Source organism: Microtus oregoni, unplaced genomic scaffold, assembly GCF_018167655.1.
Source record: "Microtus oregoni isolate MIOR12 unplaced genomic scaffold, Mior012 000069F_ref0000032, whole genome shotgun sequence".
In the NCBI taxonomy this organism is placed as follows: domain Eukaryota; kingdom Metazoa; phylum Chordata; class Mammalia; order Rodentia; family Cricetidae; genus Microtus; species Microtus oregoni.
The window spans coordinates 7407062-7422722 of NW_024543976.1; the positions used below are offsets into that span (position 1 = coordinate 7407062).

Here is a 15661-nt window from a genome sequence, read left to right on the forward strand (position 1 = left end):
GTCCTAGGATGGAAGACTGAAGTCTATCCCGAGGAGAAACCGAGTAGTTAGGAGAATCTCGGGTAGGATTTTGAGAGTTACTGTTTGTTTATTTCATATAGGGTATCATGTAGTCCAGACTGGCTTCAAACTTACTGCGCACCCGAGACTGCTATTACTTCTTACGTTCTTCCATATTGTTAGACAGATTCTTACCATGGCCATGTGAGACATTTATGAGACAAGTCAGAATACATATAGAGCTCCCCAGATGATTCTGAGGTGTCATTTCAACAGTGGGTCATAGGCTTTTCCCACTTAACTCTCTCTCCAGGCTTGTGACTGTTCACGCATGCACACCGATAGAATCCATCTCCCTCTCTTGGACCCCCTGCCCTTTCCTGGATAACCTTCCTTTCTCCTAACCCTCCTTAGAATAGGCTGCACTGTGTTGTAGGCACCCTTCATGAAGTGGGGGAGGCGTGAATGGGATGACTTTTCCTTTTCTCCTCTTTCGGGATGATGTTAACCCATTTACTACCACACACCACCAGCATTTATTTCAGCAAAATGAGAGGCTCTATTGCCGCATTTTGAAATTTTTTTATTTGATAACTATATACAGATATAAACACATAATCCTCTTATAACCACAGTCTTCTTGCTAAGCAGTGAACTTCCTTTTAAAACGAAGCCCTGAAGCTACACTTGTAATCCATGAGTTCTATCAGAAATGTAAAGACAATGAATTCAGATTATACATCGGTGCATCCACACGTGTTAGCCATAGGAATACAGAGATTGGGTTTGGCTTGGTCATTTCAAGACTCTGTAGACTTTTGAGTTTAATGTTATGTAAAAATGAAAATGATAGCATTCTCATCCAAGTTTACCAAGTAAATATCTAGCTGTCTGCGGCCTAGTGCTCTCTGCTTTGGGGAGAAAATGGGTGCCGGTTTACGGTTGTCTCGGCCCCGGCTTCATCACTCTGCCCAGGGTGTACAAAATGAAACTGAGAGGCACTGTTTAAGCAAGGTGGTCTCCTCTCAGCTTGGTCCTCTCACACAGATCAGATTTTCTCTTTTTGTTTATACTCTGCTCTGATCAGAGATTCTTCAGTTGACAGAGGAGTCTTGGTTATACAATCACATCTCCAACAATATCCCTTCATTAAGTAAACACCGATGTCTGTACCTTCCAACGTTATACAAACTTTCCACTATCCTCAAATAAGACACCTTTAACACAATATCATGTTTATGAAATAACAAATCATTGTCTTAAGGTCAGATATGGCTAAAATTTGATTTGTTGAGAATGTTAACAAAAAGGAAGCTTCGATCAGACATAAAACACTTTGCCTCCTTAGGAGGGCAGCCTACCCCATCCCTGCTAGGCAAGGGCATGGTCAAACTGCCCTTTCTCTAGGCCTTCAAGCCCATCAGCCCAGGTTGAGGTTGGCATGCTCCGATATGGGTCTAGAAGAATCCGGAAGCATCTGACGATGAGGATGCCCAGAAAGATGAACAACAAAATCACAAAAACAAATGTTGTTTTCTGTTCCAGAGACATGCTAGAATCTGATAAGTTCCCAAGGGGTACCAGAGGTGAAGGGATGGGCTGTCCCCCATCCATCGTCCAGGGAATCCAGAGCACAGACTTTCCTGGCTCCCCGTTCTTCCATCCTCAGTTTGCAGAGATCATAGTGGCTGCTTCCTGGAGAGGCTGTGTTATCTTTGGGGAGAAAGAAAGGAAAGAAGAGGAAGTAACGATCAGAATGGAACCTCCCGTTCTTGAATCACAGCCATACTTCTCAGACACAGTCTATAAGCCAACTTTCCTTCACACCAGGGAGACTTAATTCTGCATGAGTGAGGAGAGTAATATAACCCTTTTGCACAAAATTACCAGATTGTCCTTAGAACGGCCACCAGGGACCAAGAGGGATGGGCAGGGAGTGCAAATACAACAAAGAAGATCCGTACAAGAAGATCCGTACGCAAACCAATGTTGGCTCGATGTGTGCCGTTAACTAGACATGCAGCCTCTCTGCCCCAGACTCCCCCCATTTCATACAGTCATGCTATTCTCACACCGTTATGAGAATGCTGCCAATCAACGGTTGAGCAGCACCTATGTGCCAGCACTGTGATACACGTGACATCCGTGAGTCATGCAAGCAGGGACCTCTACAACTCCAGGGCCAGGAAACTGAGACCAGAAAAGGTGTTTAGTACAGAAACTCGCACGGGAAGCACTGGGCTCTGGGCTTCAGAGTCTGGACTCCTCTTTGCTGTTAAACAAGCATGGGACCTCAGAGAGGTCAGTAAGTGGTGAAAATGCATTCAGAATTCCCTGTGTGTCTCTCAGGACTGGGACAAAGATGAAGTCTGTGAAATTTGAAAAGTGTAACAAGAAGAAGAAGAAAAAGTGTCGTTTCATTTCAGACAGGACTAAGAGAGACACTGCTTTCTGCTGCCTGAGCCGAGGGGAAAGGAGTGGAGCAGATTCCTAAACCATCAAGGAAGGTGTTTTATCTTTGTTCTTCAACGGACAGAGACCAGGTTCAATATTTGACCCTGGGGAGGACCTAGAGAATTGAGCAAGGGGAAATGAGTTTGATCTGCTACAAATAAAACGGTAGCTTTCTCAACTGTGGATGGCTTCCTATCACTTAACACCATTGCGGGGAGAGAGAGAGAGAGAGAGAGAGAGAGAGAGAGAGAGAGACAGAGAGACAGAGAGAGAGAGAGAACTATTACATTTCACTGTTAAAATTGAGGCATTTAGCTATTACTATTTGCTTCTAAAAGCAAATAACAGAATACAGAAAGGTAATTAAAAATCTTCGGGTACTGTGCTAAATCAGCTTACACTTTGTAAAGAAAAGCCTACATACTAGACAAGACGATATCGGAAGTGATATGACACACTGCTTATGATATTTTTTCTGTAAGACAAAATACACAACAGAATGTTTGGTTATAAAAATTAACACGTGTCCATAGAAATTATCTTCAATGAGAGTAAGCAACCAAATAAAAAGAAAAATTATGATCTAAAGCATCAACACAAAGCTTCTTCAGTTCACTTCCAATCATCCCCTTATAACAGAGCGCATGTAATTTGACACATCAACAAATATAAAACAAAATCCCTATTCTATTTAAAGGAGGGCTTACAAAGAGGATGGCTACTGGTGTCTGGGAGGATGCAGTTACCAGTTTGGGGGTAAAGGACCCTTTTGTAGCTCAACCACTTTCATTTTCTTTGTCGTGAATGCTGAAACAGTCGGAAGTCTCATTCATGATTCGTGCCTCTCTTGAAGAAAAGGTGAGATAAAACTTAACTGTATTTAAAAAAAAAATAAGCCCTTTAGAAATACAGGAGATATTGCTAGGTTGGATTTGGGTCAAATTCACTTGTTTTTAAAGTATCCTCATGGCCTCGGGTGTTAATTCTCACTGGGTCTGGAGAAGAGGACAGGACAGTAGCTAGAGCCTCCAGTGCAATTTCCTTATTATAAGAGACTAGGGCCATCTGTAGCCACATTGGACTTAATCACTCCAAATATAAAATTATCCAAGAGTAGGAGAGCACAAAGGAGAGCCATCTGATGGTGGGTTAGCACTTGTCTCAACTGCCCCTGGCATGTTCTTTCTCGCCTTTTCCTGTCCTATGAGTTCCCCTCCCTGTGACCCCTTCTGTCCTTGCTATTCGCCAGAATCCCATTCTGTGTCTAGTTTCCCTCTGGCCCAGATGAAGTCAGCATCTTCTCCTTTGTTCTCAACACAGCAAAGTATGCATTTCTTGAATGTCTTTTATGAAAAAAAAATGCACAATCCAAAAAGTAAATGTAGGAAAAGAAAACTAATTATATACATTTATAAAATTAAAGATATCTGGGATCTGTGATGTCAAATCAAATCAGGGGAGAGCCAGAGAGAGAACTCGTAGGCCTGGAAGATGAACCCCAAGCTAGAAGCTGGCTTACCAGAGCAGCAATGCCGTCTTCAGGCCTCATTTCTTCTCCCACTACTGGTGTCTGAGCAACGGGAGAGACATCTTAACGCCAAGAAATCATTTTCTTTGACCTTCTTCAAATGGGGCAAATGGTGATCCCTTTGCCCTGGATCGGTGTTTCACTTTCTTAGGCTTTACCCGTAACTCAAGACCACAAACACGCACACTATTGCGTCTGCAGCAACAAGCAGCCCCATGGGAACCCCTAGGATCCAGCCTCATTCTTCCTCACACTGCCTGTCCCTCATCCCCAACCACCTCACTGCCCCGAATGACTCTGTAAAGGACTCTGGTGCTTTGTTTCTTCACAGATAACTATTACAGAGGCTTAATAGCTTTAATTTGTGGTTTACTACCCTTTGCTGGTCACAAGGCAAAAGGCAGCTGGAGGTGTAGTTCAGTGACAAGTCACATAGTCAGGCTCAGATCTATCCCTAGAACCTCACCCCCTACACCCCTGAAAGAGGGAAGAGAGTGGGAGCACAAAGGAGGGAAGGGAGGGAGAGAGGAACAGGCAAGAGGCAAAAACCTGGTTAATCCTTGTTTAGAACCTGACACCTTCTTTGGAAAGGCTGCATGCATATAGATAGACAATGATGATAATAATAGACAGATAGATTGATACCAGTTCAATAAGAAAAACAAGTGAAAGAATTTTAATAACTTTTTTTAGCACATTGTGAACTATAAACCCCTCCTCTTTCAGCACACCACAGTGAGCAAATTCTTACTAAAATAACACATTTTGCTCCAATAACCAAATCTTCTTACTAAGTTAGTACTTCAGTAAGGAAAATGACGCACTAACCCCATGAGCAGTAACTTCCCTATGAGGACTGTCCCTACAAGGAAAAGGAAAAGAGGCAAGAGACAGGATAAAAGTGCCAAGAAATGCGGGGGCTGGGGTAAAGCTCCCTAAGGGGACGATGTGCCCATGAGAGAGGAGAAGGAGCAGCCATGGGTGCCCTTAGCAGGTGGATAAATGGTGGGTGGAAAAGAGATGGTTACCAAGGGATCGGGAGACCGGGAGTTATTCAGAAACAAATGCCAACCACTTCATAAACTCACTTAGAATCGATTGAAATCTCTCAAAGACGATGCTTAATTTGAAGCCGGCAATCAGCTAATTAGCAACTTACAAATTTAAAATGTTCAACTGCATGTGTAAATTAAAGGAAACGGGATAAAAGACAGAGAAGGAAGACGTAACCTTTATCACTTAACTACCACGACTCGCAAATGTTCAGACACCTAAGTTTTTAAAAGCCTGTCTTCGTAAAATGTCCCCATTTTAGTAATATCTTCCAAAATATCTAGCATTATATTTAGCTAAGTAATAAAGCTTTTCTTTTATAAACAGAGACAATGAGATTTTTTTTTCTTTATTTTAGATGAATAAAGACATCTGAGGAAACAAATCATCCCAGAAGATTTTGGCACAGCCGTCCTAAGCCTAACTGATAGCACACGGCGGTTGTTTTAAGTATAAAGAAGGACCACGGTTACTCACAGCAGTGGCTGGCCCTGGTGGGCTGTCCCCAGCATTCGGAGCATCTGTGTCGTCCCTCTGCCAGGTCCAATTGTGTGCGCTCGAGAAATAAAGTCTAATTTTAATACCGAAGCAAACAAAACCTCACTTCAAAGATGCCATGGGAAATTATATAACACACCCCTCTTCTCAAGTCAATCTCCATGGAGCCTCTGACACGGACAGAGGAAGTACCCTGACTCCTCTGGCAGACTGTGAGCAGCCCAGCTGAATCAGGTCCGTCCTCACTGTCGGTCACTCTTTCCCACCTTAGTAGTCACAAAGCATCCTTCTCTTTGTGTATCTGCCCTTCTTAGACCTGCATTCTGTTCATTCTTCATCTAGCCACTCTTCCCCCGAGAGATCTGGGTACCCTTGTGCCCACAGATCTGGGGTGTGTGTTAAGGGGGCGGAATGGGATGCTCTGAAGCTTCCTGGACCACAGAGCAGTAAATGTTATAGCGATGGAGTCTTCTATGATATCGATTTATTCTCCTGTTCAAAATTAAGCAAACACATTTGACTTCTAGTAAAATGGCCAACACAGTGGTCAAAATAAAGCCCCAGGTGATGGAGAGTCTAGAAGCACCTGAGGACAACATTCTGATTTTGCCTGCTCACCTAAAACAGCTCTTAGGACGCCCTCAATAACACCTCCTGGCTCTGTGCACAGTACACACTCCTCTCCCTGTCCGTCAGTGGAATTGCTCCGTGTTCTCGGGGTCGTTATCAGCTAAGCCCTCACAGCTCTGCTTTCCTAAAGATGGCACTCCCTGCTCTGCCTCCAGATGCGTCCCAAGGACAAGTCTCCATGGTGTGTGTGCCTCCTCCCCTAGGATACAACAAGCACCTGAAAAATTCCTCGCAGTTCTGGGATTCTGCCTGTTTTGAGTACAGATTGGATCAAATTTCTGACCCCTTTATAGTCGAGGAACCTGAACTCAAAATGCAAGATTCTGGCTAACTTAGTCAATGAAGAGATAAAACCACATGTCATTCAGCTGAGCTAAAATATGAGATCATTGTGTTAAAAACAGGTCCTGTTTCAAAAAAATCACAGACAGTTCAGTCACCATGACACATTCAGAGTTATGATTTGAAAAGCTGGTAGTTCCTTGGCTTCAGTGTTGATGGGTGGGGTCCAAAACCTAATAAAACATTCAGCCAGGCATAGGCGACTACCCGTCCACGGAAGAGGTCATTCTTACATAATCTGCCTCTTGAAGAAGTATTTCAGCCAGTTACAATATCCTGAATCCTAATGTCTTACACAGGGACTATTAATGTCAACAGGCACCCTTCTAAGGCTGAAAGCCCTTGGACATTCTATCCAATTTGCATCTCATTACGCAATTTCACAAACAGGAAAAATATTTTTTTTTTTTTTTTGGATTTTTCGAGACAGGGTTTCTCCGTAGCTTTTGGTTCCTGTCCTGGAACTAGCTCTTGTAGACCAGGCTGGCCTCGAACTCACAAAGATCCACCTGCCTCTGCCTCCCGAGTGCTGAAGTTAAAGGTGTGCGCCACCACCGCCCGGCGGAAAAATACGTTTTTATGAGCAAAGTATAGCTTAGAGCTGCGACTTACTTTTGAAGTGGCAGAGACACACATAGCCAAGTGCATTTATTACCTCGCTGTGCAGAAATGCATAGACCCTTGATTCTAGAGCCTCAGACTTGGGGCCCAAATGCCTTCCCTCCTGGAATGCACTGTGGTGATAGGTACGGCAGCTGTGGTCCCTTGGCAGCTCTTCTTGGCACGTTCCAGGGGTTCAGTTAATAAGCAGTAGGGGAATCGTGTTTTCTCTCTTTACTATTTTTGAGTAAACTGAGTTTTATTTCTAGTTTCTGTTATGTAAATATAGCACACAAAGGCATGGAGTGGTATGAATAAACTGTCCAGTTACCCAAAGAATAGCATCTCCCCTTCCTCCAGAGGCTGTGTTAGAATGAGTTGAAAGCCTCATCCCCTGCTGTTAACAGTCTCATAGTTAAGCAAGGCTGTCTGTGTTTTAGGTACTCCTAAACCACATAATTGCCGTGACTAGTTTTTAAAACTTCTAGGCCAGAAATCTAATTTCGTGGGTTGACATGTTTTTAAAAGCTGATGTAAACACAGTCCATCCATTGAAACAAGAGCAATGGTCGGCTTGTCCAGTTTGCACTCACAGGACACTCTGTCCTATGAAAAGATCATATTTACTTCATTTATATTTACCTGGCAAAGCTGAGAGACAGCTGTTTAGACAAACAGGAAGGGAGCTGGCTAGATAGGCAGGACTGACTTTATTTGTAGTGTCTGGCAGAGACTATCTGAAGTGTTGCCGTATTCTGCAATAGCACCAGAGCTAACTACTGAAACAGGACCATGACTTGCAAGGACTGAGGCTCAGTAAACTAAATGCCCATATTTTGTGCTAAAGTCTCAGCCACATTCTTACTCTCAGACCTGAAGTTTCTCCCCTCCATCTCTCTCTCTGACACACTCACTTACTCCACGTACACGAACCTCCCCAGTGAGTCTACTGCCCATCACTTCCTACAACTGTGAGCTAAATTCTATACGGGACTCCTCGTTAACACAGTAAGACCAAATGGCTAGCAATTTTTCAAGTACTGAGATCTGTAATCCAGTCACTGTTGTGTGAATCTTCCAGAAACCCTGCATAGCATCCCCGAGAAGAGTACCTACACACTTGTGTGTACACAGAAGGATTCAAAATGTTTCCTATAAGTTCAAGGAATTCCTGGTCCAGGTGATCATCTGAGAAGGCCAGGTAAACATGTCCTGGGACTTCTGAGTGTGTTATATGTTTTAAATCCTCTCAACCCATCTTTAATTTTGGTTGTCATAAATACGTGGCAACGTATTTTTTTCTAAATATAACCCTCCTGTTCCAACACAATCCCTACCAACTTCAAAATTCACAGGACAGCTGAGGGTGAATATTATTTTATACTCTGGAAGAATATGCTCAAGCATACTAGAGAGCTCGCGAGCAGTATTTTTTTTAAAGGCATGCAAAACGGGTCAGCTCCAAATGTCAACAGGCAGTTTCTGCAGAGTGCCTGTCCACTCTGCTGTACTGGAAGGCTTCTTCTCTGCTTGTCCCTGCAAAGCCAATCTGCAGACACGGCTGTTTGGATTCCGGAGTGGACTCTGTCACTGCTGCTGTCACCTCTGGGTCATCAGGGGACGCAGCTCTTTAGCTAGAGCCCCGGTCTCTTTTGTAGCTCTTTCTCCACATCATCTTCCTCCTAACACCTGCTGAGAGAGTTTGGAAGAGACTGCGAGGCAAGGGGGCAGCCCAATTGAGAACATCAGAGGTCGACCTTGCAGTATCCAGCCCAGAACTGGGCAACCTGAAGGCACCATTAGCAAAGGGGGACTGTAAACTTCAAGTAATGAGCCCTCCTGTTCCTCTTGCTTTCCTATCTCTTTCCTTGTGTGTTTTGGAGTACAGAAGGGGCACCTCAAAAGGCTGCCTCGGGGCAGTTAGCGCTGAGTACTTTTTACTGAGTAGTGAGCTTTTGTAAACAAATCAAAATATTCTTATTACCTTTCAGAAGGCTGCGTGTTTCAAATGAAGGCAGAAACTGTAATAATGAGCAAACAGTTTTGAAGAATAATTTACTGCAGCTTAGAAAGGGGGGAAAGCTTATTTTCCTACTTTTTATGCAGTCCCAGAACCATGATAAACTCAAGCATGCTTTCAGAAGAGAGTCGCTGTTACATTCTACCCTCCTGGACTAACTTTCCCTAGCTGGTGATTAAACAGACTTTAACATTACAATTTAAATGCAGAACTTAGACCCAAAAGGTGTCTGTGATTATGGCTCGTGCATAAATTACAAAGTTACAGGAAAAAATGCCTAATTAGCTCCAAGACACAGTTATGATCAAGTACCTGGATCTGGCTGGGGCAGACGCTTGATCCATTCCTTGGTGAAAACAGTTACAGGTAGTTAGAAGCCTGTCTCCTTTCCATTCGTTCCGGCCCGGCTGAGTTCAAGCAGTAGGCAGAGGTAGCAGCGAGCAGCGAGGGCACACCCCAGCTCCAAAGCTGTTTTCTCGGGCTTAGAAATATCCCATTAAAACCCCGAGTGAAAGGGGCATCTTCCGCCCGTGGGAGGCACGGTTAGCGGCCACTACAGCTGCTTCTTTGAGGCAAGCCATGATTTCAGTTCCGCCTCAGCAACTCTTCAGAGGATTCTGCTTCAGTGAGTAGAGGCAGTATCCTCGCAGAGAGTCTGAAATCATCCTCAAGAAAACATTAACATTCAAAACGAGTGCAGGGCAGAGCATCACTGGGCATTCCCGCACCCTTTCAAAATCAAAGCCATAAATCTACCTACGCCAGTGTCTCCTCTATTGATTGTTGACACTGTTCCTCTTGGGGGATGTCAATTAGCACCTTGCAGCAACCAGCCCTCCTATTGATTGTGGTGTCTGACCTTCAGGCCAACTCTGTCATAGGCAAGGGCATCGCATAGCATTCCAGAGACTAAGATCCCTTTCCCTAAAGAAAATAAAATGACTTCCAGAAAACAGCCTGAGAGAGAGAGAGAGAGAGAGAGAGAGAGAGAGAGAGAGAGACTTAAAATGACCAAATCATATTTTTACCATCTCCATAAATTTGCTAGTGTAGAGGTACCAGGTATCACATCTCTTTGGCCAACCAGGACAACTGTGACTTTGACTGCCCCACCTCCACCCCAAGCAGGCCACCTGAGGACACTTGGTGAATAAAACAGGGTTCTGTGAAGGCAATTGTCAAATTTAGACTCTAAATGCATGGCACAGTCCTCAAGTTAATATCCTTGATATTTTAGGCGAAATTCTTGTTTTTTTAAGGAGAAAACAAAACAAAACAAACAGATAAAAAAAAAAAAACCCAAACCACTTCTCTGGAAATACTTCAGTGTAAAATTCCTAACATTCAGTATAATCCTTAAGGAGGAACATTGCTTGGTTTTGTTTGGTTTGAGGTTTTTGTTCTTGTTGGATTTTTTTTTTTTTTTTGATAACTCACCCCTTTCCGCGTTGAAGCACAGTCAGCAGCTCCAAGGCTGACCACCAAGTGATGACAGCAGGATAGCAAGCCACCTCTGTGCCTGTCTGTTCTGCCGCCTCATCCCTGGGGAGCCAACACCATTATTAAGCAGCCCCAGAGACCGAGGTGCAGCTCCTGCTGTGGAAGACAGCTTTATCTGTGAGCATCAGGCCCCAAGGCTCTCAGAATCCTGGTAGCATTTTAGGGCCCAACCCCAGAATCAATTGTAAGCTGTGTCACCTCAAGAAAACATAAAACCTTTCTCCTGATTTGAAGCTCTTTTTCTTTTCAATTAGTTTTACTTAATTCCCTTTTCAGATCTCTCTCTCTCCCTCCTTCCCTTCTCCTCTCACCATAAAACAATACTAAAGATAAAATCTAACAGAGAGCTATAATTCCATACTGATGGTTTCTCAATTCCTTCCTCCCTTCCTCCCTCCCTTCTCCCCTCACCAGGAAACAATATGGGAGATAAAATCAACAGCTACAATTCTAATCTGAAGGTTTCTCCTCTGCTTCAGCCCACTGACACCCAGCGATGAGGGTGTGGCCTGTCTCAGCAGTGCTAACAATATGATACAGGGAACATTCTGACCCACCGTCACTCATGAACTTAATCAGCCCTTGTGGTCAGAGAGTCTGGGGCCAGAAACAGCCAGTTTACAGTGGCTTGCCCTGCCAAAGAAGCCTTGTCTTCAGACACCTAATAGCCTACAGGCTGAGAGGTGGAATCTGAAAGGACCCAGCGCTGCCCTTCAGCAGCTCCACAGGTGGAAACCATCCTTCTCTGTTTGTTTTAGAGTGATGAGCCTCCGCCTGTGCTTGCAACTCTCCAGGGGAGTTAATTCTCATCCCCTGGAGCAACCTCCCAGTAATCTAACTCTTTCTCCACTTCCCTAGTCTAAGTGGATTGATACATTTCTTTCCCTCAGTTCTTGCTACAAAAAGTCAGGCATTAGCCAAAGAACACCAGCCCAAGCTTTCGGCTTCTACTTAGAGTCAAGGTTCACTGTTTCTTTGGGAAAACAAGTACAATTTGAATGATTGGAATCAGCTCTTCATTTCTCCATGCAGCTATGTTGTATGAATCATCATAAATTCTGAAACAATAAGAATTTATCCAATGCCATTTAAATAGTTCACACAGTCAACCCTATGCCTTTTTGTAGTAATAAGGGCGGCGGGGCTGCATCCCCAGCACCCCGGCTGCCTGGCTAGCTTATACCCGAAATAACAACACACAAACTGTATTCTTTTAGACACTGCTTGGCCCTTTAGCTCTAGCCCTTACTGGCTAATTTTGTTATCCGAATCAACCCATCTCTAATAATCTGTGAGCACCGGTCTTACCGGGAAAGGTTCAGCATGTCTAACCTGACGGCTTGCTTCATCGCGTGCGTCTGCCCTGGAGAGCTGAGCATGGCCTCTCTCCTGAGGCATCTGCTCCCAAGAGGAGAGCTGTGGAATCTGAGCTCACTTCCTCTTCCTCCCAGCATTCTGTTCTGTTTACTCCTCCCACCTATCTTCTAACCAATGAGAGCCAAGCAGTTTCTTTTTATTTAACCAATGACCTTCCTCCATCACTTTTGCCTTTAATATTTAAGCTCTTCTTTGAAATCTTTCCAAACTCTATGTCCCCTAGTCTATTTTTTTTGTTGTTTTTTTGTTTGGTTTTGTTTTTTTTGTTTTTTGTTTTTTGTTTTTTTTTTTGTTTTGTTTTTTTTTGGATTTTCGAGACACGGTTTCTCTGTAACTTTTTGGTTCCTGTCCTGGAACTAGCTCTTGTAGGCTGGCCTCGAACTCACAGAGATACGCCTGCCTCTGCCTCCCGAGTGCTGGGATTAAAGGTGTGCGCCACCACCGCCTGGCCCCTAGTCTAGTTTTTAAATAGGGACCTCAGAAGACTGTCCAACCTTGTGGGATTGGGATGTGATAATCTGATTTCCTGATACACAAATTGTTGTATCTGTTATACTTCTATTTATAACCACTGGAATTTCAAGGCTTCTGCCTGAGATTTGAATTCAGTTTCTCAATAGTCACAATGATCAGGGGTTCCTGTTAGTTAAAAATCTGCTTTATGGACATGGCCCACATCCTGATTTTGGGCATCATCCAGGAAGATCTTCCATCTCAGTCCTCTTCTCTCTGTCCTGTGCAGCGTTTTTCCTCCATATAGACAATGGATGTGCAAAAAGAGCTTCCTAAGTCATCAGGTGCACGCTCATATACACTGCTTTATTGTGCTTCTTCCTGGCTCTGATTACATTTTTAAAACAAAATTGAGTAAATTGTTGGTTTTTCTTCAAAATCTTTAAAACATAATCATTGTTCTTTTTACTAAATTCTGTATCGAAGAAGTGTTTGCACAGCCAAGTGTGATGGTGCATGCATGCAATCACTGATCTCAGGATGCTGAGGTGATGCAGGTTCTCGGTTCCTATTGAAGCTTACTAGAGTGTACGCTAGACAGCTCTGCGAGGGAGGCTAACTAGTCAGAGCCCGAGGAAGCCAATGTCTAGCTATGGTCCCTGAGCTTCCTCATTGACAAGCCCACTTACTCTAAATTCCATTTCTAACCTTGCCCTTCAGTGCTGATGCCACAGACATTGGCATTCTGTTTTCACGTCTCCGCTGATCCGATTTCACAGGATCACAAGGTTCGTCATTGCCTCAAGCAAACGAACTCCGTTAGTGTTCATTTTCTTTGCTCGGGGTAGCTTTGGACATGGCTGGCCACTCATTTCAGAACACATGGGCTAAAGTGACTGGCAGGATCGGATGCCTGGGCCCCTAGGGGCTTCTCCTTCGGTGATCCCTCTATTCGTAACCTCTAAGCCTTCTGGTACTCAAACCAAGTGTGTCTCATGCAGCTACAAGTAAATGAGGCATGAAGAAGGAAAAGCAAGCAGTCTGGGACACGGCCTCACTTCTTTTAATCCATACAAGAGATGCAGGTCAGTTTATGAATGTGTCCTTGGTTAAAAGATAACAAAATAAAAAAGTATACTGTGTGACATAAAAAATTATTTTTAAAAAGCTAGATTGGTGTAATTTCTAAAACCTGATTGATTTGCTCAAGTTTAAGTGTGAGTTTAGGTAGTCATTCATCTATCTTTACAACTCTGGGAAGGTTCAGAGTATAACACTCCGTTCTTATGAATTAGGTAGTCCACAGGTGAGCGTTAGTAAAAGCAAGCGGCTCACACTGGTCCCATGGTTTGATGTTTTCTTGAATGTGGTTCTGGGCACAACACATGTGTACTACACTGCATTCTGAGTGAGTAGCCAATGCCTCCAGTGCTGGCAAGGAGTCTCGACAAAGATGAGGGTCAAACAACACTGTAACTCTGTGGAAATGTATCCGATAGAAATAAAACACTGACTGAATGCCCAGAGATGTTGCATTGGTCCTTCCTTTCTCCTATATTAATTAAATTAAGAACACATATGGAAAGGTCCGGCCACGTGCTAATGGTAAAGTTGTTCTGTTACCCTAAGAAGCACTTTCACAAAGTATGCAGGAGCACTTCTATTTACTGACAATATTCGCAACAGTTTAGGCATCAAGGCTCCCATTATGAACCTGTCACCGTTCAAATGTCCCACAGTCAACAGAATTGTGGGCCATTTTATTCCTTTAAAAAATGACTTTTAAAATAATAACAATCTTTTTAATGGCTTTGAAATACTTAATGACTTCAAAATGTCATAGAAAGTGCCAATTAAAGTTTTATCCTCTCTCTCCGTCGGTATTTTCGTGCCATCATTTTGGATCCGTGCTTCCGTTCTGTCCAACAGCTGTATTTTGCAACGGAAGCGTTACTGCTGGAACAGTGAGCACACTGAGAAGCCCAGGGCATTACGATGACTGAGAAAGTGAAATACCATGACCCCAGGAGTAACTGACCGATTAGCTTGCCTTTAATACCTGACAAAAATCTAGAAGTGAAAGTCGTTTCACTGAACAAATCAATTTGAAAATACCCAGAGGGTGAAATCTCAGCTGGAGCACTTTAAAAAAAAATGCTTGTTAAAAAAAAAAAATGTGAAAGGCGGATCTCCACTTCTGATTCTCCAACTTGTGAAAATGGTGGGAGAGGAGACCGAGGAAGCGTGATCATCAGAAATATGATGGATGGTCCCTGGATGGAAACTGCATCTGCCAATGTGAATACAATCCCTTGCATCTTGAAAAATAAAAACAAAAGCAAAGCTTCCTTTCTCTCATCATCCCAGAATCGCAATGCCCCCCCCCCAAGCCATTGATTTGATCAAAATAATGAACTGCCTTCCTCTCTTCAAGGATTGTTCATTCAAAACCAACCTGGCTGAGTAATCAGAACAAATAAAAAGAATGAAGCACAGTTGTGCAGCTCCAATAAACAGCTATTCTTCTTACAGCTTTCTGATAGATAAACAAGTCTAATAGCCTAATGACAAAGCGCACAGATCTCTGTTCTGCTCAGGCTTTGAGCTCCTACAATGGCAAAAATGAGACTCTTACATGATGTATTCAGCAAAAGTTGTCTGTGAGTTCCATTTGTTCCGACCTCCAGTTTGGCTACAAAAATGAATGAGAATAAAAGACTTGGGTCTCCTATTAATTTATTTTTTTCACCTCACTGGTAATGGTTTTAGGAGAGGTAGCGAACATATCTGCAGACTCCAGTCTCTGTTATAAATTCTCCTAAATGAACCCTGTAATTGGATTTTCTCCCATTTTTTCCCTCTTGCAACATCATCGTCATACTTTGCCTGTCATAGTAAAAACAGTCTAAGGAGGCGTAGCCGTTAATTACGAACTTCTAACCAGCAATCTTTATCTGTGTCAAACAAAATAAGCTACACAATTTTGTAATTTTTTTTTTAAATAGCAAACTTTAGTGGCAGAAAATAGCCAACGTTTACTTCTTGCTTTGTGCTCTTTGGAGACTCTGCTCCTCTGTCATCAGCATCCTCATTCTCGGGCACATCCAGACCGGGAGGCTAGACACTGCCAGATATGGCTATAAACCGAAACGAGAGTACTTCTCAAGTAGTTCAGACGGTCCCCAACAGAGCGAGGCTCGAGACCT

General features: G+C 43.4%; 1 protein-coding gene across 3 annotated transcripts; it reads right to left on the reverse strand.

Moving 5' to 3' along the window:
- Positions 1-612: 612 nt before the first annotated feature.
- LOC121440646 (cortexin-3) lies at positions 613-10658 on the reverse strand. Of its 3 annotated transcripts, none has more exons than XM_041641435.1 (5): positions 10563-10658; positions 9882-10049; positions 9438-9780; positions 5513-5591; positions 613-1713 (listed from the first exon to the last, which is right to left on the reverse strand). In XM_041641435.1, exon 5 carries the CDS (start codon positions 1612-1614, stop codon positions 1372-1374), a length of 243 nt encoding a protein of 80 aa, XP_041497369.1. In that variant the 5' UTR covers positions 1615-1713; positions 5513-5591; positions 9438-9780; positions 9882-10049; positions 10563-10658; the 3' UTR covers positions 613-1371. The 3 variants fall into 3 exon arrangements, with proteins under 3 accessions (XP_041497369.1, XP_041497370.1, XP_041497368.1); XM_041641436.1 differs by having other exon boundaries at positions 9438-9791; XM_041641434.1 differs by having other exon boundaries at positions 9438-10049.
- Between the last annotated feature and the right edge of the window lie 5003 nt (positions 10659-15661).

Excerpts from the sequence above, each read along its gene's own strand:
- LOC121440646 (XM_041641435.1), bottom strand. The coding sequence starts at position 1,614 with ATGGATGGGGGACAGCCCATCCCTTCACCTCTGGTACCCCTTGGGAAC.